The 26074-nt window shown below is 38.7% G+C and overlaps 1 protein-coding gene and 1 pseudogene across 1 annotated transcript; both read left to right on the top strand.

Annotated features, from left to right (window-relative positions):
- Positions 1-5131: 5131 nt before the first annotated feature.
- On the top strand, positions 5132-20035 carry LOC109053787 (trinucleotide repeat-containing gene 6B protein-like). Its single transcript, XM_042716574.1, has 20 exons — positions 5132-5279; positions 5951-6018; positions 6127-6148; positions 8342-8689; positions 8875-10758; positions 10844-10999; positions 11702-11883; positions 11975-12049; positions 12132-12284; positions 12537-12668; positions 12754-12876; positions 12957-13055; positions 14164-14353; positions 14565-14684; positions 15715-15849; positions 16328-16414; positions 16505-16708; positions 16790-16854; positions 17709-17836; positions 19306-20035. Exons 2-20 carry the CDS (start codon positions 5974-5976, stop codon positions 19706-19708), a joined length of 4551 nt encoding a protein of 1516 aa, XP_042572508.1. The 5' UTR covers positions 5132-5279; positions 5951-5973; the 3' UTR covers positions 19709-20035.
- A 3150-nt stretch (positions 20036-23185) lies between these two features.
- Positions 23186-26074, top strand: part of LOC109053802 — a 9845-nt pseudogene continuing 6956 nt past the window's right edge.

Raw genomic sequence — 26074 nt, 5'->3', positions numbered from 1 at the left:
GCCTATGCCGAGGGTACATGTTTATGACGCGCCAGCGCGACTCTCGCACAAAACCGGACGCGCGCTCTCAATATACAGTGCTGTCTTATCATTATTGAGTGTGCGCGCTCAAACGTGTCCTGTGCTCTCGCGAATCTCTCCGAGCTCTTGCGCTAGAATTTGCTTTCGCTCTTGGATGAAATGCTGTCAAAAATGATCATATAATCAAAATAGACTTCTGGTCGATGGTTGAGACAGAGTGAACTGTGCCTGGAATTCATGCTGCACAATTTAATAATATTTATTTTGAAATTATCAAATTTATTTTAGACATGGATAAATAAGGCGTTTGGATGATTTATTTGTACATAAAATGTCTGCATCGCTACAAATAAACTCTGAACGATTTATCAGAGAGGTGAGATTTGATGAAATCTGTGATCAATGTTTGAAGTGAAAATATTCTTGGTTTGCAAATCTGGCCGTTTAAACACTTCTCACAGCACACGAGTTTTGTGTGAACGACTGTAGGCCATCTCTAAACTGGAGGTGAAGCTGTAGTTTATGGCAGGAAATGCAGCAAGCAGTATAGTTAGAGTCTGAAATAAAAATGAAAATCTTCATTAAACCTGGTCCGCGTCCGAAATCGCATACTTCCTTACTTGTATACCTGTGTTGGGAAGTAGACAACTTTTTAAGTAACTAAAGCAACACATTTTTTTTAATTTACAAATATCTATACTTTTGCACCTGTGTCCTATTCTTCATTTGAAAGGTTTATTTGCTCTGTACAGACACGAATTTACATTTCCTTCAGCCTAAGGCTTATTCATTTAACTTTTGACATGAAAGGACTTTTACATAATAGAACTTTTCATAAACAAACAAGCAAGCCCGGCCCAGGTTTAAAAAGTAGCAATGCATTACATTCCATAAAAATTAACTCAGTAATGCAATTAGTTACTGTTTTAGGAAGTAACAAAATATTGTAATGCATTACTTTTTAACATAACTTTCCTCAACATTATTCCCTACTACATATATGTATAAAAAAAAAAAAAAAAAAAAAAAAAAAAACAGTATGTGAGGTGAGTAGTCAGACAGCGAGTGGTTTCAGATGCACTGCTGGATTAAAAAAGAAAAATACTATACATTCAATGCAGCTTTTTCAAGATGCCCTTTGGATCATCTCAAATTATGCTGGAGAACATGAGCATCATGGTTTTGGCTAGAGACTGATTCAGTTCACACAGTTTGGTAAGCAACATGGGAATGTGAATGTGGCCACAAGCTATTATTTTGAGGTGTACTAAACTGTGGATTATTCTGTACTGCTCAACCAGGGACCTGTTCTTCATATGTCGCTAACTCAGTCAGCTGGATTTGATTGTTGACGATTTGGCATGATCTTGGATTGTTGGTTCTTTGAAGCTCATCTTGGACTTGATGTCATAGCAACATGTCGTAAGCTTAAACCTGCTCGGGAGCATCTTATTTCACATAAACAGGATTAGACTGCATCTTTTAAAGTGGTATTGATATTTAAAATCTACTGCTACACTTTTACAAGAGTACCCTACTAATCTGAGGAAAATCATTTAAAATTATAATAATTTATAAATTAACTTTATAATTGTATTAGAGTCTTAAACACATACAGTTAATCAGAGTCGTGCATTCATTTGAGTGCTGACAGCTATTAGTGGCTTGATGGAGCGCAGGAGATACAGATGACTTGATCATGACCCTTAAGAAACTTTAATCAATGCTGTCACATAAAAAATCTTCTTCAAAGATAAAATTACATGATTTGCTAATTACATTGAAATAAAAATGTAAAGCCTGTACAAATACTAGAAATTGTGAATATAAATAATTGGGAATCATGTAATGAATAAATCAATAAATAAAATAAGTGCACATTTCATTTATGTATTATAACATTTGTTTTGTTCACTTTGCTGTTTCCTTATAAAAGTCCAGAAATTTGTCAAGTTTTTCCTGTCAGGTGTCTTTTTTAATGATATGATGTCATTGCATTGTCATCTTGCCGCCAGACAACTGCTGCATTGCTGATCGTGGTCTCGAGTATCGATACATCTGCCCGTTAACACGAGAACACACAGTAATCTTACACAACATAATCCAGATATATTAAATCAAATCTGTTTAAAGAACCAAATTAGCCAGAGATCAGTCAGGATTAGAAGATCTGGCATCTTTCAAATCATCTCAGATGCATTAAGCGAGGTACGAAAAACGGGCCGCAGGGCTGTAAACACCATTAACATTGAGGGGAACAAATCATCCCACATATAATCTGATATGGCCCAGTTTTCCCTCCCAAATACTTGATATTCTCGATGCCTCTGAATTCCGTTACACACCACTTTTTGATTTTATTCCCTTGAATGTTAAATCCTTTATTTATTTAAAAGGACCCTTACAATCTCATAACAGAACTACCCAATTAAATTGCAATCACATACACACATACACATATACATACATAATATATAGGCTGGTAATTTAACACGTTAATTGGATTGTTAACGCGCTTGCCCCGCCCCAGACCTATGTGGGTCATCTGACATTTCATACAGTTGATGGACCTTTTTCACATTTCCAGGTTTCTCAGCAGCAGAAGTCGTCATAACTTATAGAGCAGTGAATGGGAGAGTACATCAAATAGTTTTTGCAATCCCATTTGCTCAAATAGCAAAAGAAAAACTCCAGGATAGTGATTTCATGACTTTTACTAAAAAAAAGGAAAAATTTAGAGCGACCGATAACGGCAGTCAGAAGAGAGAATGATGTCAAATTACCATCCCTCCCAAAGATCATCACAGTCTTGTGAAAAGGGTCCATTGACAAATATGCAGGGCAACAACTCGTGATGGAGCCCAGAGAACGCAGTTAGAATGTCTTTAAAATTCAAGATATGGGGCAAAAATGCCCCGTTTGAGTTGGTCTCATTTACATCATATAGTTAAAGGGGTCAAATGATGCGATTTCAATTTTTCCTTTCTCTTTGGAGTGTTACAAGCTCTTGGTGCATAAATATCTATAAAGTTGCACAGACTAAAATCTCTAACCCCAAGAGATATTCTTTATAAAAAGTTAAGTCAACCACACCCCCCTGAAACGACTTGTTTAAACACGACCCCACCTCTGAGTCATTGTGTGGGAAGATTTGCATAACACCGCCCAAATGTTCACGCGAAGAAAGAAGATGTAACTTTGATTCTAGCTGTAGTATTGTTGTTGCCTCTGCTGGCATGTTGTGGACTCACTGTAGTCACCAGTCTCTCCAACAAAAGAATACTTGATCGTCACCGGATACTTGGCACCACATTTCAGTGGCTGCTCAAGCTTCAGTATATATTCAGTTCACTAAACGTTGGGTTGTCAGGAGTAGCAGTTTGGAGAAGCAGCACAGTCCTTGTATCTGAACTGAAGAACGGGGACTTGCAACCGTAAACAACCTGTGAAGTTGCACTTGCACGGGGGACAAATGAATCAAATTGGCATCTTGCAACAGAGAAGTCCATTTAAAAGACGAGGAGGGAGTCTTGGGCGGGACAGTGCTCTTAATTATTATTTAATATTAAACACTCTTATTTAATCTCCAACCTGACATTAATTTTGTTGGTTTATATCTTTAAAACACATTATTTTATGTAAATACTACAGTGGCACACTCTCAAACAATGATTGTAAAGGCTGTTCACACAATGATAAGCATTACATTCTAAAAATCGCTCCAGTAAAATCTATGCATTTATTTGTAATGCGCCTTTCGCATACTCAAAGCACTACTTGCATCACAACTATAACGACAAAGAGGAAACACTGGAATCACTTCAGATCACTTTTATCCAGCACTGATGGATGTTATACTGACAGCAAATGGCTTTATTGTGGTTAAGTTCACAGAACCTAAGTGCGATGATGTAATCGTCCGTTGATGCTAATTGCATAAATTCTATATATATTTTTTATTTTACATTTTTCCCAGAATAAAATATGGACACTGCCACAATAAATAAATAAATAAATAAATAAATAAATAAATGTTATATATATGCTAGCTGTATATGCTAGCTATATATATATATATATATACATATATATATATATCCTTATCTGACAGTTTCAGTCCTCTGCTTCATAAGGCCATTCTGTGTTTATTATATTCAGAAATAAATGAAAACATTTCTCATAAGAACTTACAAAAAAAAATAGATTTTTTTTTCATTGCTTAAGTAGACCCCGATATTTTATGTGTGTTTTTCTTTTTTTTTTCTGTCTTGGATTTGATCTAGTTCTAATGTGCTGGGCCAATATGTCCAATTCTGTTGTATATTCTGTTGTATTCATGTTTTGTATCCAATAAACAAACAAAGAAAAATCCTCTTCTGCTACACACTTAGCCACTTCCACAAATGAAGTGTATACTTTAGGGCATAGCATATTATTAATGTTGAAAACAGATGTGCTGCTACATAATTTTGTAAAAAACAGTGATATTAAGATTATTTGACGAATAAGTTTAGAAGAACAGCATTTATTTGAGTTTTTCACAAATGGAGTACATAGCTACTTTCACAGCTATAGCCAGCTATGTGGTCAGGGTTGCCAGGTTTTCACAATAAAACCCACCAAATTGCTACTCAAAACTAGCCCAATCGCGTTTTATATATATATTTATTTATTTATTTATTTTGGTGGGGTTAGGCTACCCTGGTTTAATTCGCAATCCAGTGGCGAATTCCATGAAAATCAACCCGCGGGAAAACTGCGGACCTGGCAACATTGTATGGGCCCTCGGTAAATGTCTCGTTCAAAAATATAGTTAACCTACAAGTTTTGATGCAATACGATATAATTTAACAATCCTCATCCCTCAAAATAGAGAAAACATCTTTCACAAACATGTCTGTCTCTTTTAAAGTGTTTAGTGTATAATGAGTTGTATTTGTAGGGGTTTTATAGCACCCACCCCAGACCTCACTAATTTTCAATCCCTGGTTTAGTGCACTGCGTAGTGTGAGTATGCGCTGTACTGTAGTCAGTGCGGAAATCACAGCGCCCCCTGCTGGTCTGTTACAACAAACTACTCTGCTAAATGATTTGTATGACATGTTTAATAAACATATTAAGAATAATAACAAAAAACACTAGTACTTTTTATTGTTACTCCTGTTTAGCGCTGTGTGTGTGTGTTTGTTTATGTGACCCGATACCCGGATGTTGATCGGCGCGGCGTCAGTGCGCAGCTGCAGACCGGACTTACTGAGGTGAGCAAAACAAACCCAAACATTTGCAAACATACACAACATATGTCGCGCTAACAGCAACATACAAACGTGTACATGTGAAATAATCTGTTAGAGTCGTGTTTGAAGGCCGTCTTTGTTATTCTTCTTTGACGTATCTTCAGTTCTGCATTTAGTTTGGATCTCTTCATCTGTTTACCATCGAAATCCGCTGAATAATTAAATGTATAGAAGTCTCACATACATTTCGTGGCCTGAAGTTATCCAAGTAACCCTTCTCTAGTTGCTTTTAGTGATATCAAAGCATATTTTTCTGTGCGTTTGAACGCTTGTGCGTGAATGCGCCATGATTAGCATGCTAGCTTGATAAGTTCAAGCAGAAAGATGAATAAATCAGCTTTATGGCAAAATCGACAGGTCACTTCATGCATTACACTGGTCTTTGAAGTACATTGGAGAGCTAATATCGTTGTAAGGTCATCATTCAGTGCCATGATGTATGTATTTGTGTATTTTTTACCATTTGGCATCAGTGTGATGTTGTTCATTGGGTTTGTGTGAGAAAGTTTGCAAGTATTAACACAAAAACAGTAGAATAAAATCTTTACTGTTTCATTACATGGCATGCATACAGGACATTATACCAGTGCAGTTAAGCACCGAGCTGTAATGTGATGTGTGTCGTGTCTCAGGAACAGGACTGGAGCAGCAGTTCATGGAAGACAGTCACTTTAAGACAAGAGACAGCAGTCATCAGGAGGTGGGCAGTGCTTTTGCATTGGGTTTAACATTGTACATACTCAAGAAAACATCCATTTGATGTATATGTGCATGCAAACATCTGACGAGCAGTTTGTTTTTATTACAGGACTCTGAAGACAGCGCAAAAGGTAAGTCATTTGATTTTGTGTTTGATTTGTGTAAGTGAAGTTTGATTTAAAGCAGGGATGTCAAACTCAGTTCCTGGAGGGCCGTAGCCCTGCTCCAACACACATACCATGTAGCTTTCAAATAAGCCTGAAGGACTTGATTAGCTGGATCAGGTGGGTTTAATTAGGGTTGCATCTAAACTCTGCAGGGCCCCGGCCCTCCAGGAACTGAGTTTGACAGCCCTGATTTAAACCCACTGATCTCTGTAATGACTGGATCGCTCAAATGCGTTCTGAACTGCCATCAGGCTGTGAAACCACCAGAAGTGTTCGAGCAGGCATCAGTCTTACTATTCCCTACCAGCAGAGGGCATCACTGACTGACAGCCAAAAAACTGACCTAAAATCACCTGGTTTGAAGTGCATCAGTCATGGGATTAGTTTTTAAGATATGTGTAAATTAATTAATAATATATTGGTCTGTGTTGTATTGAAATTCAAAGTAGGGCTGCAAGATATTAGGAAAAATATTCTTTTATATATATATATATATATATATATATATATATATATATATATATATATATATATATATATATATCTGTATTTGTACAATATGAATAAATGCAGGTATTTTCACCAGATGAATCGCTTTATTTGGAAAGAATTAATCAGTAGAGGTAGTGGGGTGATTTTGTTGCATCTGCATAGGAAAAAAAGTTTTTGTTAAAGCTACGAGTTATTTGGCCAAGTGCAGTGATATATTTTCTATTTGTCTTTCATTGTTTGATTAACGTTAATGACATTGACAGGAGGGAGCACAGTATAGGCTGCTGTCGCTTTAAGAACTAATGCACAGATCCACTGGATTGATACTCATCTGATTCTTTCTTAACTGCATACGTTCACTTAAAACATAAATGGCTGTGTTAACAAGAATACTCGGCAATACAGGTATTAGGCAAAGCTTTGTGTGTATATTTGTTCAAACGCAAATAGACGTGAAAGAGAACGCTATTCGGCTATCTGTGCATGCAGAGAAAATGAATAAAGTTCTCTTTCGCTTCTTCTTGCACTTGAATGGTTTAAATCGCTTGAATGTTTAAATTGACAAGAATTGAAAACGTGCAAATGATGAAGTTTTGTTAAGCACCATTACACGGGGCAGTCGTGGCCTTATAGATAGAAAGTCAGACTTTTAACCCGAAGGTCGCAGGTTCGAGTCTCAGGTCTGGCAGGAATTGTTGGTGGGGGAGTGAATAATCAGCACACTCTTCCACCCTCAATGCCATGACTGAGGTGAGACCCTTGAGCAAGGCACCAAACCCCCAACTGCTGCATTGGCTGCCCACTGCTCCGGGAGTGTGTTCACGGTGTGTTTGTGCACTTGAATGGGTTAAATGCAGAGCACAAATTCAGAGTATGGGTCACCATACTTGGCCACGTTACTTCACTTTCACTTTTTACCTTACTGTCAAGTCATCTCAGAACAGCTCCATTCACAGTAAATGAACCAAGCCATTCTCAGATCAGAAACACAGTTTCATTCTTTATCTAAAGCATGTATCTACTGAATTAAATCGCAGCCTGTGCGATGTGACAATCGCACTAAGCCACATCGCTGTATCAGTTTTATTTAGATATATTGTGCAGCCCTAATTCAAAGCTTAATTTGCATCATCTTGGAAATTAAGGTTCATGTCTTTAAGTCTGTGTGACACTGATAAAAACTTCACTTCTGTGACATTGTGAGCAATCCAGTTCTCTATTATAGATCAGTGTTTAAACCCTGTAAAACCGTTTTTTTGATAATGTTGAAGTGTGTTGACACTGCTGACATGCTTAATAAACAGTTTGCTCAATGGTTTCGGCTCTTTAAAAATTTTTTTTTTTTTTTTTTCTGTTTGCCTGAATATTTTTGGTTACTGAAAGTTCGGTACATCACTAGTTTTTATCTCATTTCTGAATTCTGTGTTGGTTTGGTTCAAGGTTTGAAAATGTTACTTAGATTTGTTGAAATGTTTATAAGTGAGAAGTCACTGTTGTGCTTTATCAGTATGCGTCACATCGCTTCCTGCGTTGTTTAGTTCAGATTTCAGAAATGTTCTGCTTTTATGTAGATCTCATTTTAAAAAATGTTATCCACTGCTATGTGTTTTTTTTTTTTTTTTTTTTTTTAACTTCATTTCTTCTTAATTGCTCTGCTCCTTTCAGAATTGGGCTCATTTCCATCTCCTGCATCCCTCGTCACCCTTACCTCTGCTTCATTACGACCCGGTCCTGACGAAAAAAACTCCCCCTGTCGTGTTGTCGGGGGTTCGTCGGACCCCCCGGAGGGAGGGAACAATGCAAAGTGGACCACTGTGGCCAACGGACAGCCCCCCTCCACGGTGTCCCAGCGCTACATGCCCCGTGAGGTGCCCCCGCGCTTCCGCAACCAACAGGAACCAAAAGTGCTACTGAAGAGGGGCCAGCCGCCACTGTCTTGCATGCTGCTGGGGGGTGGAAACAGAGGGGACACCATGCCCCAACGTCCGCTGCAGGAGCAAGCTGATGATTCAGGTGGGGCGAATGAAAAGAAAATTATGGACTTAATAAAATGAATTCAACAGAGCTGTGAGTTTCTTTTATAATGCTTAATAAATCTTCATGCAAGGGTCAGGTGATGTGTAGAATTTTGTGATTTTTCTTTATTGTCACTTTTGATCAGTTCAATGCATCCTATATGGTGTATTTTTCTCTTCCAGATCCTACAGTAAATTCAGTTTCTCTGCACTCATCATCTGACGCCTCTGCCACTCCCACTTATGCAAATTACACATGGGGGCTGGGCTCAGGACGTCAGCCCTCTGCTCAGGGAATGGACAAGGATAATTCTGATGTTGAGAAATGGCCAAGACCGGAAGGCTCGTGGAATAGTGATCATACTCCACATTCTCCCAGTTCGGGGATGGATGAGTCTGACAGCCTGGGAAATGACAGTTCTTCTCAACTCTCTGAATATGCAGATGCCAGTGTGATAGGACGTGCGTCTTCACACTCTGAGAATAAAGAATCCATTAAAGGTGTCAATCAAGACTTCATTTCCAAGGTGCCGCTGGTTTCTGTAGACCAAGAGGGCACTCAAGGTCTAAATCAAAATTACAACCCCGATGAAGCATCCTCCAGTCGAAAACTCTTTTTCCACACTGCTTCTGAGGAATCTTCTCCCACACCCTTGAGTCCAGCCAGTGCACTGTACCAGACACTCTGCAAAAACGAAGAGTGCATTACAGGAGATTGGATGGAGCTTCAAGCTGGACCAAATGGTGGTGGAGATGATGGAGCCTCCAATGATGAAGTGTTGGATACAGGAGAAGACCCTATTGGAAAGAGCAGTGATGCAGTAGGTGGAAGTTCAAGTGATGGCACTGGCATCTCTCAGGAAGTGTTGGACAGAAATACGGTAGGTTCAAACAAACAGGCAGCTACAGGATGGACCTCAGATTCCGAGGCTGGAGCATCAAAAGAGGATGTGAGAGAGATCTCTGAGGTAAGCACAGATAGATTTCAGAACTCTTCAATGTCTGTGGACAGCATGGCATCAAAAGATGACAATCAGAAAGCAGATGATGATTGGAATGGTTCTAAGGGAGAATTAACTGGCAGAGAAAGTAATGAGGATGCCCAAAATCTGGTCCGAAGCCCCTCCAAATGTCAGGCCCTCCCGCCAGAGGAGGCCTTACAGACCATTATCAATCACACTAACCTGGATCCTAAAGTACTGTGCAACACAGGATGGGGCAAGACCCAGATCAAGCAGAATGTTGCCTGGGACTTTGAGGGTGACAGTGGGAATGTTGGCTGGGATGTAGAAGAGCACACCGCCCGTAGTAAGGAAGGCTGGCGGGAAGCAGGCGACTTTTCCAGCTCTAAAATGCAGAAGCAGGAGGTTGGCCAGGTGGGAAGAGCTCAAGGGTGGACCGGGCATGGAGAAACAAGTGTTGGGAATGGTCGCAAAGGGAGTGGTTGGGGAGAAGGCCAGGAGGTTGAAGATACTAGCAGGAAGGAAGGGACGGGGTGGAACAAGGGTGGCGGAAGTGAGTGGACTCAATTACCTGAAGGTGGAGGCTGGAATGAGGAGAGAGGTAGTCACCACAAGAATCAGGATGAAGGGTTATGGGGCAGCCCGGAAGGGTCGGGACAGCGGAGTGGTGGCTTGGGAGGCAGCAGTGTCAAACAGGACCAGGGATGGGGTGAGAAGCTTCTTCCATCACAGATACCAAACAAACAAGCAGCACTTAAAACCCAAAATCAACAACCGCAGCAGCAATCACAAACCCAGCAGCAAATGCCGGGATATCCAAAGGCATTGCAGGATCAGGGTCGTCCAGGAGAGACAGACGACCAGAGGAAAGGGTCTGGGTGGACCTGTGGGCCCATCCCTCAGATGCCTTCAGTTGTAGAGCCGAGTGGATGGGATGAACCCTCGCCGCAGTCCATCAGCCGGAAGATGGAAATCGACGACGGCACATCAGCATGGGGAGATCCGTCACGCTACAGCAGGGCCGTCAATCTGTGGGATAAGAACAGCTCAAAGGACCAACAGCAGTCGTCTGGAAGACAGGCTGGAGCTCCATCTAAGACTTCTGGTAAGAAGGCGGCAGTGCATTTTGAAGCAGTTAAACCATTTCAAAATAGAAACATCCCATTCATCAACACATGTTCATCTTCTAGTTCCTGCGACTTGGGCACGCAGCAGTGGTCCCTCCGATTCGTCCATGGACAGCAGTACAGCTGCTTGGGGGAAATCGTTTGATGGTTGGGGGGAATCCAGTGAACCAGGGAAAGGAGGAGGATGGGGAAACGTGCATTCCCATTCTAATAAATGTGGTAAGAGATTGTCTAAGTGTACATGCTCAAGGGTTGCCAAGTCTGTGTTTTCGCAAGGAATTGGGCTACTTTTAAACTATTGCCAGGTTTTTTTCCCTGTGGGTTAAAGGTTTCCACGTTGCACCAATTATGCTTGTATTAAAATATTTAATTGGATCCAATTTATATTCTACAAATGATAAAACTGTACTTAATGAGACACACCGTGTTCACAACTACTATTATACAGTGATTATTTGGGCTAGTTTTGGGGCTAGTCATTGAAATAGTTTTTATTGGCCAGTGGCTTGGTTTTGATCTGGCAACCCTGAGTACAACTGTAAGATGGGATTTCTCAAATGGCTGCATGACTATGACAAAAAACGATTATGACCTAATCATTAATTATTTCCCTTGATATCGTAATTGTGGTTTATTAATTTTGGATAATAGAATTTACATTAAAATAGTTTTTTTGTTGGCGGTAACTGCATGATGTGTTCTGTAAATAAATTACACATCCCAACTGGTCCATTATAAATCAGTAAAATTGCCGGACATATTTGGTCACTAACATTATTTTGGTTTGGTGATTTGTCATTGCATTTGCTATTTCAACCAATCACACATATGTTTGCAGAGTGGATGAACGGAAATGTTAAGCACTACAAAAATGTTGTAAATGGTAATAATTGGTAATGCTGATATTCAAATTTACTGTTGGTTCAAAGTCTATGCAAGAGGGATGGGGTGATGAAGGCTCAAATGTGTCCCGACACTCCAGTTTGGAGGAAGAGGATGGTGTCACTGGCGTTTGGGGCAGTCGGGGATCTCAAAGCAACATGTCCACATACAACTCCGGGGGCTGGGGGCAAGGTCAGGGGGCCAGGAGACTCAACGCTAAGGTATGTTGGGAGCTCTCTTTAGACCTTACCAAGGCTTTTTGACTTGGGGAAAACTATTGACTCCTGAGTAACCCTTTGGTTTGTCCCACAGAGCCCTCTTAAAGGCAACAGTGGGGACTCGTGGGCATCCCCTATGACTCGGCAGTTCTCAAACATGAGCGTTATGGTAAGCTCGTCGTTACTACTTTGCTGATCTGCTCTTGTGTGTTGCTGCAGATGTGTGGAAATATGCTGCATGTGTTTGTCAGGATGAAGACTCCAGTATGGGTCACGATAGTAGGCACGACAGGAGAGGAATGAATGATGGTGAGATGCGGCGAGGCGGCAGGACTGGGGGAGCTTTCCGCTCACAGACTTCCAAAGAGACGTCATGCGGGGAGAGCGGACCTTACCTGGACAAGGTACTGAGACACATCCAATCCCATCTTCACTGAAGCACAAAGAGAGTCATATCTAATAACAAATATCCCATGGCATATAAATGCAGAAACCCTCTTGAGAACGAAAAGCAGCTGGACTTATTCTTCTGTTTCATGCCAGCTGTTCAAAGTCACGAGGGTGAAAAATCCATTGGTAGATTTTAATGGACTTGAACTAAAAACCCTCTAATGCTCTAAGCTTTAGCTGTTGCTCTTCTTTGCTGTTGTTTTGAAGTTGGAGGTCATAGTATGTTTGGCGGTGGTGGGATTCCACCATTGAGAGGGATTCATCAGGCTGGTGTGCACCCCTTAAACCCTTCCCCTGGGATACGAGCACAAGTGCCTCATCAGTTCCTGCCGCCTCAGGTCAGTTTGAGTTCTTGGTTTTAACACTGATAAATGGATGTTTATTAGCTCACAGTCATACCATGGTTCCTTCATTGTTCTGCAGGTTCCTGGGCCAATGCTAAAGCCAATGGCGCCCCCTAGTGGAGGCATGTTCCCTCCACAGCTTTCCCCCCAACACCTCGCCATGCTCAGTGGCATTCATCCACACATGCAACAGTTTCAACTGGTATGTATCACATTTAGTCCTATGATGTAAGGCGTTTAAAACGTGTTGTTTTAATGTTTTTTATACATTCTCTATCTCAGGCCTGTCAGCTCCTATTGCAACAACAGCAGCAGCAGCAGCAGTTTCTGAATCAGAGGAAGTTTCCTCCCCCTGTGAGACAACAGCACGACCCACAGCAGGTACAGCAACCAAATAACAGCACAGCGCCCCCTACTGACTAATAATAAAAATAAAATTAATATTCAAATGTGAGCATCAAATATGATCATCGGGTGTTCGAGGAACATTTTTGTTTTTGATGACCTCTCGGTCAGGATTGTATAGAATTTCATCATATGTTTTGATCATCAATCTTACAATTGGTTTACATTACAAGCTATCAGAATTTCATTCTTTGTTTTTTGGCCATATAAATATACCTACATATAAATATATAAATAGACTTGTAAATATCAGCATCTGCACCAGATTGCATATTTTTGCTCAGTTTGAGTCTCTGAATAAAACGGAGCTGTTTTTTCCTCCATATTTTCACTGTATCAGACTATATGAGTCATAAAAGCCTGATATATCAAATACGATACAAAACATAAAATGCATATGCTGACTTACATAAAGATTTTGTTTAAAGGTTCATTAAAATTTATTAAAAAAAAAAAAAACTTTCCTATGAAATTATTCTAATTAACTGTTAACTTGACTTTAATAACTGCACTAGTGAATTTTCAACACTGTAAAAAATTACTACTTAATACATTTAAGTTATCTAAAAATTCTTGAAGCAAGATGCATAAGATATTAAGACCTGGGGCCAGTTGCATAAACTTAGCCTCTATGTTAAGACAGTGTCTTAAGTATGACTTTGACCAACTAGCAGTTTACACACTAAGTAATCAGTCTTATTTTTGTAATTAACTTAGACTAATCTATGCTTTTATGTAACTGAATTAAAAAAAAAAAAAATTAGATGGCCATAAGACCAGTGACATAGACATAAGTGACATAAGACCAGTCTAAACCTTTTATGCAACTGGCCCTGTTTTTATGTATTTTCTCTACTTAGCAAACTGGCTGATTTACACTTTTTATGCATAAATAAGTCAATATAATCTTACAATCAAGATGAAATCTGTAATAGCAAGTCTTTATATCTTATTCAGTGTGGCTTCTAAAAATAAATTTGTTTTAAGGATTTTTAGGTATTTTAACTGGAATGCAAATACTCGTGCTTTGAAATAACTTTTGAACGGAGCAAGTCTGTTTCATTAACGTGTGTTTTCTTTGTAGTTGGCGCGGATCATGGCAATTCTGCAGCAGCAGCAGGGTGTTGGTGGGCCCAAGCTCTCGCCGCCCCCCATGGGAGGACACGTCCCCAAACACCCAGACGCACATCTCCACCAGCTGGGCATGAACGCCCACAAACAGCCTGATGGGCCAGTGCATGCAGCCCTGGGAGGATCTGAGCTGCACAGCAAAGGTGAGGACTCCACCTCCTCAAGATTGTTTTTGAACATGTATTATTGTGTAAATACTAATATATTATAAAAAGGGTTAAAGTTTCATTAATTCAATTGATTAGACATTCGTTTTGATTAGAAAGATTGAGTTACTATATAATGATTAAAAATGAGAATAGGTGTTTGTGTTAGTGATAGGCTAGGTGTTCAGCTCTGTGTTTGTGTGTTCAGGGCCGGTGCAGCAGCCCGGCGGCTCCTCGTTCTCTCAGTACGATGTTTTGGGTGGCAGCTGGCACCGAAGCGCTGGAGGGAAAGTCGACGCATCTCCTGTCAACCCCACCTGGCCTCCAGGTAACATTCAGACCACATCTTTGTATTAGTGATTTCCTTGTTTTGAATTGGTGAAATTACTCTGAAAGCCCAAATCTGATTCTTGGGCATAGCTGCACTACTGTTTAAAAATTTAAATTTTATTTTTTTTAAGATGTCTGTTCTGCTCACTAAGGCTGCATTCATTTGATCAAAAATATGATAAAATCATTAATATTGTGAAATATAATTAAAATTACAAATAGCTGTTCTTTATGTGAATATATGTTAAAATGTAATTTATTTCTGTGATGCGCAGCTGAATTTTCAGCATCATTACTCCAGTCTTCAGTGTCACATGATCTTCAGAAATCATTCTGATATACTTATTTGCTGCTCAAGAAACATTTATTATTATTATCAATGTTGAAAACAGTTTTTCGTGCTTCATATTTTGTGGAAACTGTGATACATTTTATTTTTCAGGTTACTTTGATGAATAGAAAGTTAAAAAAAACAGCAATTATTTGAAATAGTAATCCTTTCCAACATTGTAAATGTCTTTACTGTGATTTTATGCATCAATTTAATGCCTCCTTTATGAATAAATATATATTCTTTTTACTCATCCCAAACCTTTAAACGTCAGTGTATTTTTTTTTTAATCTGAACAGCAACCCGTAGAAATCTGATGCTTACAAAACCCTACACAAAGCACATTCAGAAGAGCCTTAAAATACGTTTTTTTTTTTTTTTATCAGTCTAAACAGTCATATTGGAGTTGTATCACATTTCACTGTAACGGTTCTTGTTTCGTTTTAAGTTCAAGAACTGCTCAGTGATTCAATGAATCATTAGTCTGGTCAAATAAGCTGATCAAATGACTTAAAGACTGATTTGTGAGTCTTGATGCTTGTTAGAAGCAGCAGCCTGTAAGAGTCATTTTACTCTTCCATCCCAGTATTATGTGTGTGATATTATATTAAAGTCACCCAAAATCATGAGCCTCACAGTATGCAAGTGTTTGACTTTCTCCTGCATTCATTGCTGTAATATTTCGTCTCACTCTTAGAGTTTCAGCCGGGCGTCCCGTGGAAGGGCGTCCAGAGCCCCGAGCCCGAGCCTGACCCCTACATGAGTCCTGCAGGAATGCTGGGATCCTCCGTGCTCAGTGACGCCGAGCATCATCTGCTGCAAGACAGCACAGGTACTGAGACAGTGAGGCTTCACGTTAACCTCGTCTCTTCTTCAGCCAGAGAGACCCGTGTTTACCACACCAGGTGTATCGCACGCTTTCTGTCTGATTTACTGCTTCACGTAACGAGTCAGGAGTTTATGTCATTGTGCAAGGAAGCAAAGATATGTTCACTGTAGAGTAAAAAGTAGAGTCAAGAAAAGCACTTACAAGACTATTTTAAAACATCATGCTTTAATGGCTCATATAGTCTGATAAAGTGAGAATATGGAGAGAAAAAAAACCCAGCTCCGTTTTATTCAGAGACTCAAACTGCGCAAAAATATGCAATTTGCTGCAGATGCTGATATTTATATGATCAAAAAGATGGAAATGCTTGTAATGTAGACTGCGTTCAGTTTTATTCAGCAAAGTTTTTCATTTCGAGGCCTTATAAATTTGATCTGCTATGCATGCTTGAGAATGTAAGCGTGTGTGTGTCTGTGATCAGGGTCAAACTCTCTGAACACCTGTATGCCTTCACCTGGTGCCTGGCCGTACAGTGCCTCAGAAACACCCCTCGCTGCTCACAGCACAGGTAACGCTGGCTTAAAAGCCTTTGCGCATTCTCACCAAAACTGTATTTAGCATGTTGGTAGCATTTCGCATCTTCTCATGCTGTTTCCAGCTAAATACTCCGAGCTGAAGTCCAGCTGGCCGCCGGAGCCCATCGGACACGGCAAATCATGGCGGACCAACCGCAACAGCTCTCACCTGTCCCGCCCCCCTCCGGGTCTCTCCAGTCAGAAGCAGCTGTGGGCGGGGGAGGGGCCGTGGATGCCCAGGGCGTGGGGGGGCGGAGTCAGCGGCCCAGAGCCGCCCTTCAAATCAGGTACTGCAAGCACACATCAACACATCACATTCACACAGACGCATGTGAAGATCAACCTGTTCATGTCCCCTGTGTCTTCAGAGTGGAGCGATGGAGGAGCTTCAGTGGGAAAATCATGGCTGTTACTGCGAAACCTCACGCCACAGGTGTGTACAAACACACACACACACACACACTAATGTTCAAAGATTTTAATATTTTTAAAAGAAGTCTCTTCTGCTCACAGAGGCTGCATTTATTTGATCAAAAATATGGTAAAAACAGTTATATTATTGGAGTAATGATGCTGAAAATTCAGTTTTGATCATAGGAATAAATTACATTTTACAATTTATCACATAGAACAACTGTCATTATTGAATGGTAATAATTTCCACAGTTTTTGCAGGTTTTTCTTTTTTTTTTTTTAACTTTTTATGATCAAATAAATGCAGCGATGGGTGTTATCAGAAGCAGATTGCTGCTACTTGCATGTCAGTTTACTGTACTTGTCAGATAGTTTGGTACACGCAAAGCATTGATTTTTGTGTGTTTTCCTGTGGGACAGATCGACGGCTCGGAAGAAATTCCTGCCACACTTTACATTTATCTGAGCAATGTTACTGCGGAAAACGGTTTGTGCATAATGCTTTTCAAAGATTTTTAATATTTTTAAAAGAAGTCTCTTCTGCTCACAGAGGCTGCATTTATTTGATCAAAAATATGGTAAAAACAGTTATATTATTGGAGTAATGATGCTGAAAATTCAGTTTTGATCATAGGAATAAATTACATTTTACAATTTATTCACATAGAAAACTGTCATTTTGAATGGTAATAATATTTCACAGTTTTTGCAGTTTTTTTTTTTTTTTTTTAACTTTTTATGATCAAATAAATGCAGCGATGGTGTGTATCTGAAGCATTTGCTGCTACTTGCATGTCAGTTTTACTGTACTTGTCAGGATATTTGGTACAGCAAAGCATTTGATTTTTGTGTTTTCCTGTGGCTTGTGTGCAGATCGACGGCTCGACACTAAAGACAATCTGTCTGCAGCACGGCCCTCTTCTGACCTTTCACCTCGGCCTGACGCAGGGCAGCGCTCTGATCCGCTACTGCAGTCCTCATGAAGCCCCAGGACATATTATGTATACAAACATAAAATTAAAAAAAAAACACACACACACACACTTATCTATTTAGCTGTATAGGCCAGGACATATTATGTATATAATGCTAATTTTATTGATTGAAGACTGACATTAAAATAAAACAAACAAAAAAAAAAGCAAAACATAAATTTTTTTTGTAGCCACTGGTGTCATTTTGCTGATACTGTTTGGACACATTAGAGATATGTTCACACAGAGATATGTTCAATTTCAAGTTTATCAAAGCGCTACACACAAATGCTCTGTTAGGCAGATGTGTAAAGGGTTCCTGAACACCATACTTGAGTAAAAGCCATTACAGGTAATCAATTCCAGTGTGACTTGAATAAAGTATCTGATTTTAACAGTACTTGCACAATAGAAGCAATCAAAATCAACAAAAGAGCAATGATATGCAAGTGCTATAACAAGTCTCTGCTTAACGCAGTACACGCAGCAAGGTTTTTTTTAAACTATATAATAAATAAAAAGAAAACAGAATAGAAAAAAAATGGAGACAGGTTTTTTTTTTCTTTTTACAAATAAAATATTAAGTAAAATTAAGTAGTCAAAGAATACTTGCACTAGACATGTTCATAGATGAAACACCTGTGATTCACAATTACCTGCTAATGTGCTCACGTTCACCTAAAGTAGCCTCATTGACAAGTTTGTGCGAGTAAAAGCAGAAACACACCAGATAGAGTACCTTCAGTGCCCTGTAGATGGCCATATCACTTTGTTAGGTGCCATGGTTACCCACACAGATACTATTATAGTTTTTGTTAATATTTTGATTTTTTTTATTTTTGTTTTCTGCTTTCATGTTATATTTAGTTATTTTAGTTTTTTTTTTTTTTAAGTCATTTACATTTAGTTTATTTGTTGTTTTTTGTCATTTTTTTTTTTTTTTTACATGTTGTTTTTAAATGTCTATATAGTTATTCATTTGTATTTCATTTTTTTTCTCTCTATTTTTTTTAATTAACATTTATTCCAAGTCAGGAAAATGGTTAGAGTTTTTGTTAACTATAATAACCCTGGCTCTATTTTATTTATATAGAATTTAAATATTTAAGTTTGTTTAATATTATACTTTATAATTACATAATTATGTAAAAACTAAGTGCAATGATATTTTCTTTTTATACATGTACAATATTTAGATATTTCAGTATTTCAGATATTTTATTTGCATAGATGTAATCAGATAAATCAGTCATCATATTTAGTTCTCAATGTACTGATACTGTTTAGATGTTGAAATCAATAACACTTATAAATATATTAACTGCCGTTAAATGGCTGGTGGATGCAAAACATGCCTGATTGAGTTCAGCAGGTCACACTAACACCCCGATAGTGTTAACATGCTGATAAATTTAATTAATCACAAACATGAATACACAAACTTTCTAGTAAGTTTTATTAGTTTATTTAGAGATCTGAAGTGTTTTCATGTTCAGGTGTGTTCTGGGAAACACCACCATCCTGGCCGAGTTCATGAGCGAGGAGGACGTCATCCGTTACTTCACACATTCCCAGGCCGCAGGGTCACCCGAGGGCTCGCCCGGCTCTGACCCTGCCCCGCGAGAGGGTGAGCGTCCCGTGGGCATCGGGGCGGACGGAGATGCGGCGGTGGGCTGGCAGGGGCTGGACGTGGCGGCCGGCTCCGCGGTGGAAGCGCCGGGACTCGCCCTCCTCAGCCAATGGAGCAACAGTGCAGGGGAGGGGGCGGGGAAAGGGGTCTGGGGAGGCGTGGCTCTCGGTTACCACGGCAGCAGCCTATGGGGCGGTCCTCAGTTAGAGGACGGCACAGCTGGGTTGTTGCCAGGCAACCTGCTTGGAGGCGGGACAGACAGTTTGTGATTGACAGCAGTCAGTTATTGAGATACTGGTACGTGGAGTTTAAAGTGTGTCAAACTGCAAACGCAATGATTGTTTCCAAACATGTAGAAGCCCAAGCATTATTATAATATTTCAGTCTAGTTTTCACAAGACAAGGGTGAATCTCATGAAAACATTTCATTTTTTTAACCCCAAACTTCCAAGGAAAAAGGAATTTATACTGTGCATAAGTTTATTTTAGGGCCATTAAGAAATTGGCATTGTGACAATATTTTTAATGACAGTTCCCAGCTAATTCAAATTACTGTAATGCATTAATGCACACACACACCACACGTATATATATATATATATGCTAAGTTTTATATATATATATATATATATATATATATATATATATATATATATATATAAATTATATATATATATATATATAAACTTAGCATATATATACAACAAATTTTAAACTGATGAATAAATACTAGCGGAATTGTCATGAAAATGTCACATTGCAAAACAAAAAAAAAATCGTCTATGTGTAAAATTAAACGTGTTCTTGAGGTATTTTTTATTTATTGAATGAAAAAAGTCACCAAAAAAAGCGTAACGTGTGGCCTCTGTATGTTTTCATCATTTTTGCAGTTGTTTCTGGTGACACACTGCAGCTTTAAGACAGACACACACACTTAGAACAAACACTCACATTCAGAGAGCTACATTTCCACACAATCACTGGACGAGTCGACAGGCTTTTGTATCTATCCAGTGAGATATTAAACACACAGGTGCAGTGTGAGTGTCATAGGGATTTGCTTACAAACTTTCTCATCATTGCCAGAGTTAAGCTATCATGTATTCGAATGCAGGGACTGTTCCTAAAGGCCTTCTTTCTCTCTCTCACACACACACACTGCTCAACTTGAACGACTAATTTAAGTTTGATGTTACGCTGGCACTGTTTGACTCTTTGACAGCAGATTTATTGATTTAATTAGAGAGCAACAGCATTCAAAGCTGGTAGATGCGTGAAACTCACCAAAAAAAAAAAAAAAAAAAAAACACTTAGGTCTCATTTCACCCCAGAATCAAGTCAAAATCGAAAGCCTATTTTTAGGACCAGTTTACTTTTCTTCTTCATTGTGATTTATATTAATGACGACTGAGCGCATTTACTCATTCTCAGTATTGTAATGCTAGACGTTTTCTAATTCTCATAGCCGTAACAGTAATATTCACTATATTACAGTGAAATACTGTAATGCACTTAGCTTATAATTGTAATAAATAAACACTTTACATTTTAAAATAATGCCTTTTTCTGCGTGTAAGTAATGAGAATTTTGAGAAAAATCGTGACAATGCAGAGAGTTTTAACTGTCCGTAAAATGAGCTGTTTTCTTTTTTCTGTGGGATTCAGGAGTGAAAATGCTTCCCTGTGTTTTGGGAGGTTCACGCAGGCGATGTTTCTGTCGCTCCGTTCCTCGTCCAGCGCAGCGTTCCTGTGGATTTGTGTCTTAAACGCATCTGATCTCTCATTCAGACCTTCCACTGTTCCCTTCTTGATCTGTTCGTCAGGTTCGCTGTTACATTTATAAGATTCGTACATTGTTTTTATTGTTTTTGCTAAGGCTATACAAGTTATCTTCAGAGACGATCGGACGGACGTCTATACTGTGTGTATGTGTGCACTTTACTGTTTTTGGTCTGTGTTTGTGTGCAGCTGTACATTGTTGATTGTGCACTATACACTGCTGGTTGTGTTTTACGAACATCGGCATTATCGGGTTTCTGCGATTGCCGTTTCTTTTGTGTTTTTTAAGCGTACTCATGTAGCCTTTTGTATCGGCTGAACTGCAATAATGATTCTACAAGCATTTTTAAGACATGAGCGTGTGACGGCGTCTCTGCCAAACTTATCCGCCTGTCCAGAGTTTACAAACAGCTGGAAGATGTGTGTTTTTATGTGTCTGTACTGTTGTTTTTGTTTTAAAATGAGACTTTAACACTCCTTTTAGTGTTTTGTTTTTTGAGATTTTACAGAGAGAAAAAAAAAAAAGAAGTGAGTTTATTTAAATAAAAGTGACATGCAGCTGTTCTGAAGACTGAAGCATCAGATCTCTGGCTGTTTTTTGTGGTTTCTGGACTCTTTGTCACAGATTGTGTCTCAGCTGTGAAACTGTCAGTGTGTTTAGAGGTCAAAGTGAACTGGTTTTCTGTGTCTCACTGATTATTAATAGAAAATTATACAGATATGCATTATCAGCGATTATACAGATCAGCGGTTTCACTCGTAGATTTTATTTGTAATGTCCTTTTGATTAGGTACATGCTTTGATTTGTAATTTCAGATGGTCTTTCATTTTTTATTTAATTTTATTTCCAGTAGTATTAATCATTAGATGCTACTGAATGCACATTGAAATAGATTAGTATTTTTTTCCATATACAGTATGTTTTATTATTATTATTATTCTCTCAGCTCAGATGCTAACCTGTCAGAAAGAAAAGTAAGCAAGCATTCATCCATCCATTTACATACAATCAAACAAATCCAACCTACCAATTAATAATGAATTTCTTTATTTAATTAAATAAAGATCATCAATCAATCTTTATTTCTTAAGTGAATATCAAAAAAAAAAACAATAAAACAAAAAAATACAATACACAATAGTTATAAATGTTGACTTGAGTCAAAGCTAATATGAGTTATATATATAGTGGTAAACAAACTTGTGTCTGGGAATCTTTATACTACTTTGTTTACGCTTTGTATATTCATGTTAGAGTTTCTTTGTTTAGATTCCAGGACTTGCACTCAATTTTATATATTTTCACATTACACATCGTTTCAAAGCAGCTTTACATAAAATGCATCTACATTACAATTTCGAGTGATCACTTATCAGAAGTGAATAAAAGTAATGTTCATTTCACAAATGAACAGTTCAAGATAATAGAATCGCACAGTTTGCTATATGAATTATTATTAATATTATTATTATTAATTTCAATCGTTTAACCGAACAGTCAGACAGGTGCGTCCAGACTGTACCGTTCTCATATCTGCAGGAACCGTGGATGAGTTTAGCGTTATTTAATGACTTCTTAATGAACGCTTTAATGTAGCGTTCTGCGGGCTCGATGACGTCACCGCGAGTGGACGCTCGCTCGCATCGCGGAGCAAGACGCGTCCTGAGAGAGAGCTGCAGATGAGCGGCATCCACTGAATAACGTGAGTGCTATTTGGTGTTTTCTAAATCAAGATCAGCTGGAGAAACATCAGCATCAGCGCATCCGCACGCGACGCGACACTGCAGCGTTCGCGTCAACACACAAATCAATGTGATGATTCTCATCCTGCGATTTAAGAAGAATTGTGTCGATAATTTCGTTCATAAAACAGATTTATTTACTACCATTCTATCTTAAAACATAAATCAACTCTATAAATCTCATTCTTAAGATGCAAAAAAATAAGCTCTCATACAGTCTTGAGATGTGGGTCTTGAGGAGCACAAACATGAGCTCGGATGCTGTCCGTGCGTCGGTCAGCGTGATGTGATGCTGCGGTCTCCAGAGGACCGGGGGTTGACATGGCAACACTGAGACCATCCACTTCCTGGAAGAGAGAGTCGCGAATCACACGCATACGGTTCAGATGGGGAAGATCTAGAGCTTATTCTTGTATACATATATCAGTATCATGTGCAAAATCTGTTTTTGTTTTGAATCACAAGGCTTTAGGTAAGTGTTTTAGGATCACACCGTACATAATCTGTTTCACTAGTGAAACCGATTTGTTATAACTATCTTAGCTCCTCCCGCTGGTGTGTTTGCAGCGTTCTGATTGGCTCTCGTCCGCAGATGGCTCTGCTGTGGAGGAGGAGCTTGTCACTATCAGGGCATTCAGGGAATGACTCTCTGGTTGGCATGGCGCCGGGGCCCGGGGTCAATACCGTGGCCCCTGAGGGTCACAACAGGTCGTGGGAGACCCCTGTGGTCGCCCCGGAGACGCCCATCTTCCTCATGACCCCCGTCGCTCAGACCATCTCTGGGATCTTCACCTGGACGGCTCTGCTGCTCACCTGCCAGCAGGTACCTCACATGTAATGCACTGCTGGCCAATTTGACAGAAAACAAGGGAGACTTCAATTCCCATAATGCATTGTGCTCAGTCCGGCTTTCTGTGAGTGGAGATACAGACATGCAGAAGTACGATCTGTAGTTTTCACAAAAGATGACTGCTGATTACTTTAGCTGATAAATTAACGTGAATATCAGGTAACACATTTATTCATATATTTATAAGTAATACAGACTTTGTAACATTACAAAGCTGGTTGCAGATCTGCAAGTTTATACCCTTTAAGCAGTTATATATTATTGCATATTTAATCATGTTTCATATGGTCAAAGAATGTATTCCCTTTTGTTTATATAAAAAATTTTTTTTAATAATGTATGAATGTTAATGCGAAAAATATAATGTTAATATTACAGTAAATATTAATACGTATAATTTATTACTTTTTTTCTGTTTATTATAATAAAATTTTAGGACAAAAAATCTCAGCTAATGGTGTAAACTTTTGTGAGCTCTATTACTCGCACATTACTATAATATTAAAGGTTACAATTAACAGCAGAGCCCAACTATTAAATTAAATTTCTATTTATTTTTTTATATAATACGTGCTTTCATTCACGTGTTTGACTTTACATGCACAACAAAACTGCTCAGTTTACAGGTGTAATTCATTGCCACGATTGTTTTATTTAAAGTGCAGCATCCATATAATGCATGAATATTAATAAAGAATAATAATCTGCCAAATCTGAGTAGTATGTTTGTTCCCATTTCCTGTTTCCCATCCTGTGGTTGTAGTCCCTTTCTTTGTTAATTAGTTAGCTGACATGTACTAGGCATGATAATAAATCTTAAAGTAAGCATCAATATCAAATACTCTGTGTCTCAGATCTACATGCACTTGCGCTACTATAACACTCCTAACGAGCAGCGGCACATCGTCCGCATCCTCTTCATCGTGCCGATCTACGCCTTCGACTCGTGGCTCAGTCTGCTGTTCTTCACTAACGAGGAGTATTACGTTTACTTCGACACCGTCCGCGACTGCTACGAAGGTCAGACGCACATCTCCTCTATTTACAGTTCTAATGAGGTTTAAGTACTGCATTTAATGAATTACTCTAAATAAATGATATATTAATGAATGTTATAAAAATGTATTATGTATTATATTATGTGTTTAATTTATACATTTATTCCATTTCAAGTGTGAAAAGCCCTATAGTTTCATAATCAATGGCTTTTGCAACATTAACACTTTTTTCATCACCTTTCATTCATGTTCAGATTTCAGTTCTGCCTCATATTTGTATAGTTAAATACTGATTTTCACAGAGTCCTGATGTGATTGACCCCTATGTTTTATATTATAGATCAGTGCACTAATGTCATGTTAGCATAGTTTCCATGTAGAAGCAACTAGGGGTGTGCGATAGTGACCAAAAATGATATTTTGGGGATTGTTTCTATAGTGATAATTAAACAATGCTGTGCTGGTACCTTTGGTTGGTTTAGGCATATCATGGATAAATAAATATGTGACTAAAACCACCAGTAGGTGGCGGCAAGTCCCTGTCTCCACTGAATCATTCATTCAAACAATTCATTCAGAACGGCTGATTCATTTAGAAACGAAGCAAGGCACTGTAATTATAAATGGATGATTGAATCATTGACTCAATTGATTCATTCAAAAACAGAGTCATTCAGGAACAAAACACATCTTTAAATAAAACAAAAACTCATACAGGGATATTTTTTGCTTTCATCACTTGAATTACGGAGGCATTCTAACTATATTACACATATTACAAATATTAACTATATTATTTAACTAACTATATACGCAGTCAGTGCTTTTGGATTTGAAAGAATGTGTTTGTTTGTGTTTGAGTGAGTGACATACTCAATAATGTCAGCTCACTTTCGTTAAAACAAAGATTATGATATTATCATCGATGATATAATATCGCACAATAATTCCAGTCAAAACTGTGTATTATAGTCAATGTTAGTTTGGCATGTAGAAATGTTATCAGGTGTGTGGTGATGAATCACAGTGAGGAACGTGATGGTGAGATTTCGGTTGTGTTTGGTTAAGTTATGAGCTTCGTCTCAGATGTTTCTACTAGTATTCAAATAAAAGTCCCAAATGATTCAGTAGTCCAGTTACAGTCAAAAGCGAGTTCCTACTGAGAACTTAGTTCTGTAGTTCTCTGTTTGCTGTGTAGGAGCAAGCATTGTGATGTGAAGTAGGTTTCAGTGGTTCTGATGATGTTGATTCCTGTGTTTCTGCA

This window comes from Cyprinus carpio, chromosome A3 (genome assembly GCF_018340385.1).
Source record: "Cyprinus carpio isolate SPL01 chromosome A3, ASM1834038v1, whole genome shotgun sequence".
Classification (NCBI taxonomy): domain Eukaryota; kingdom Metazoa; phylum Chordata; class Actinopteri; order Cypriniformes; family Cyprinidae; genus Cyprinus; species Cyprinus carpio.
This window is presented reverse-complemented; position numbering and strand designations above follow the sequence as displayed.

Excerpts from the sequence above, each read along its gene's own strand:
- LOC109053787 (XM_042716574.1), top strand. The coding sequence starts at position 5,974 with ATGGAAGACAGTCACTTTAAGACAAGAGACAGCAGTCATCAGGAG. Across the intron at positions 10,759-10,843 it reads AGCTCCATCTAAGACTTCTG|TTCCTGCGACTTGGGCACGC; the intron begins GTAAGAAGGCGG and ends TTCATCTTCTAG. Across the intron at positions 12,285-12,536 it reads GCGGACCTTACCTGGACAAG|GTTGGAGGTCATAGTATGTT; the intron begins GTACTGAGACAC and ends TGTTGTTTTGAA.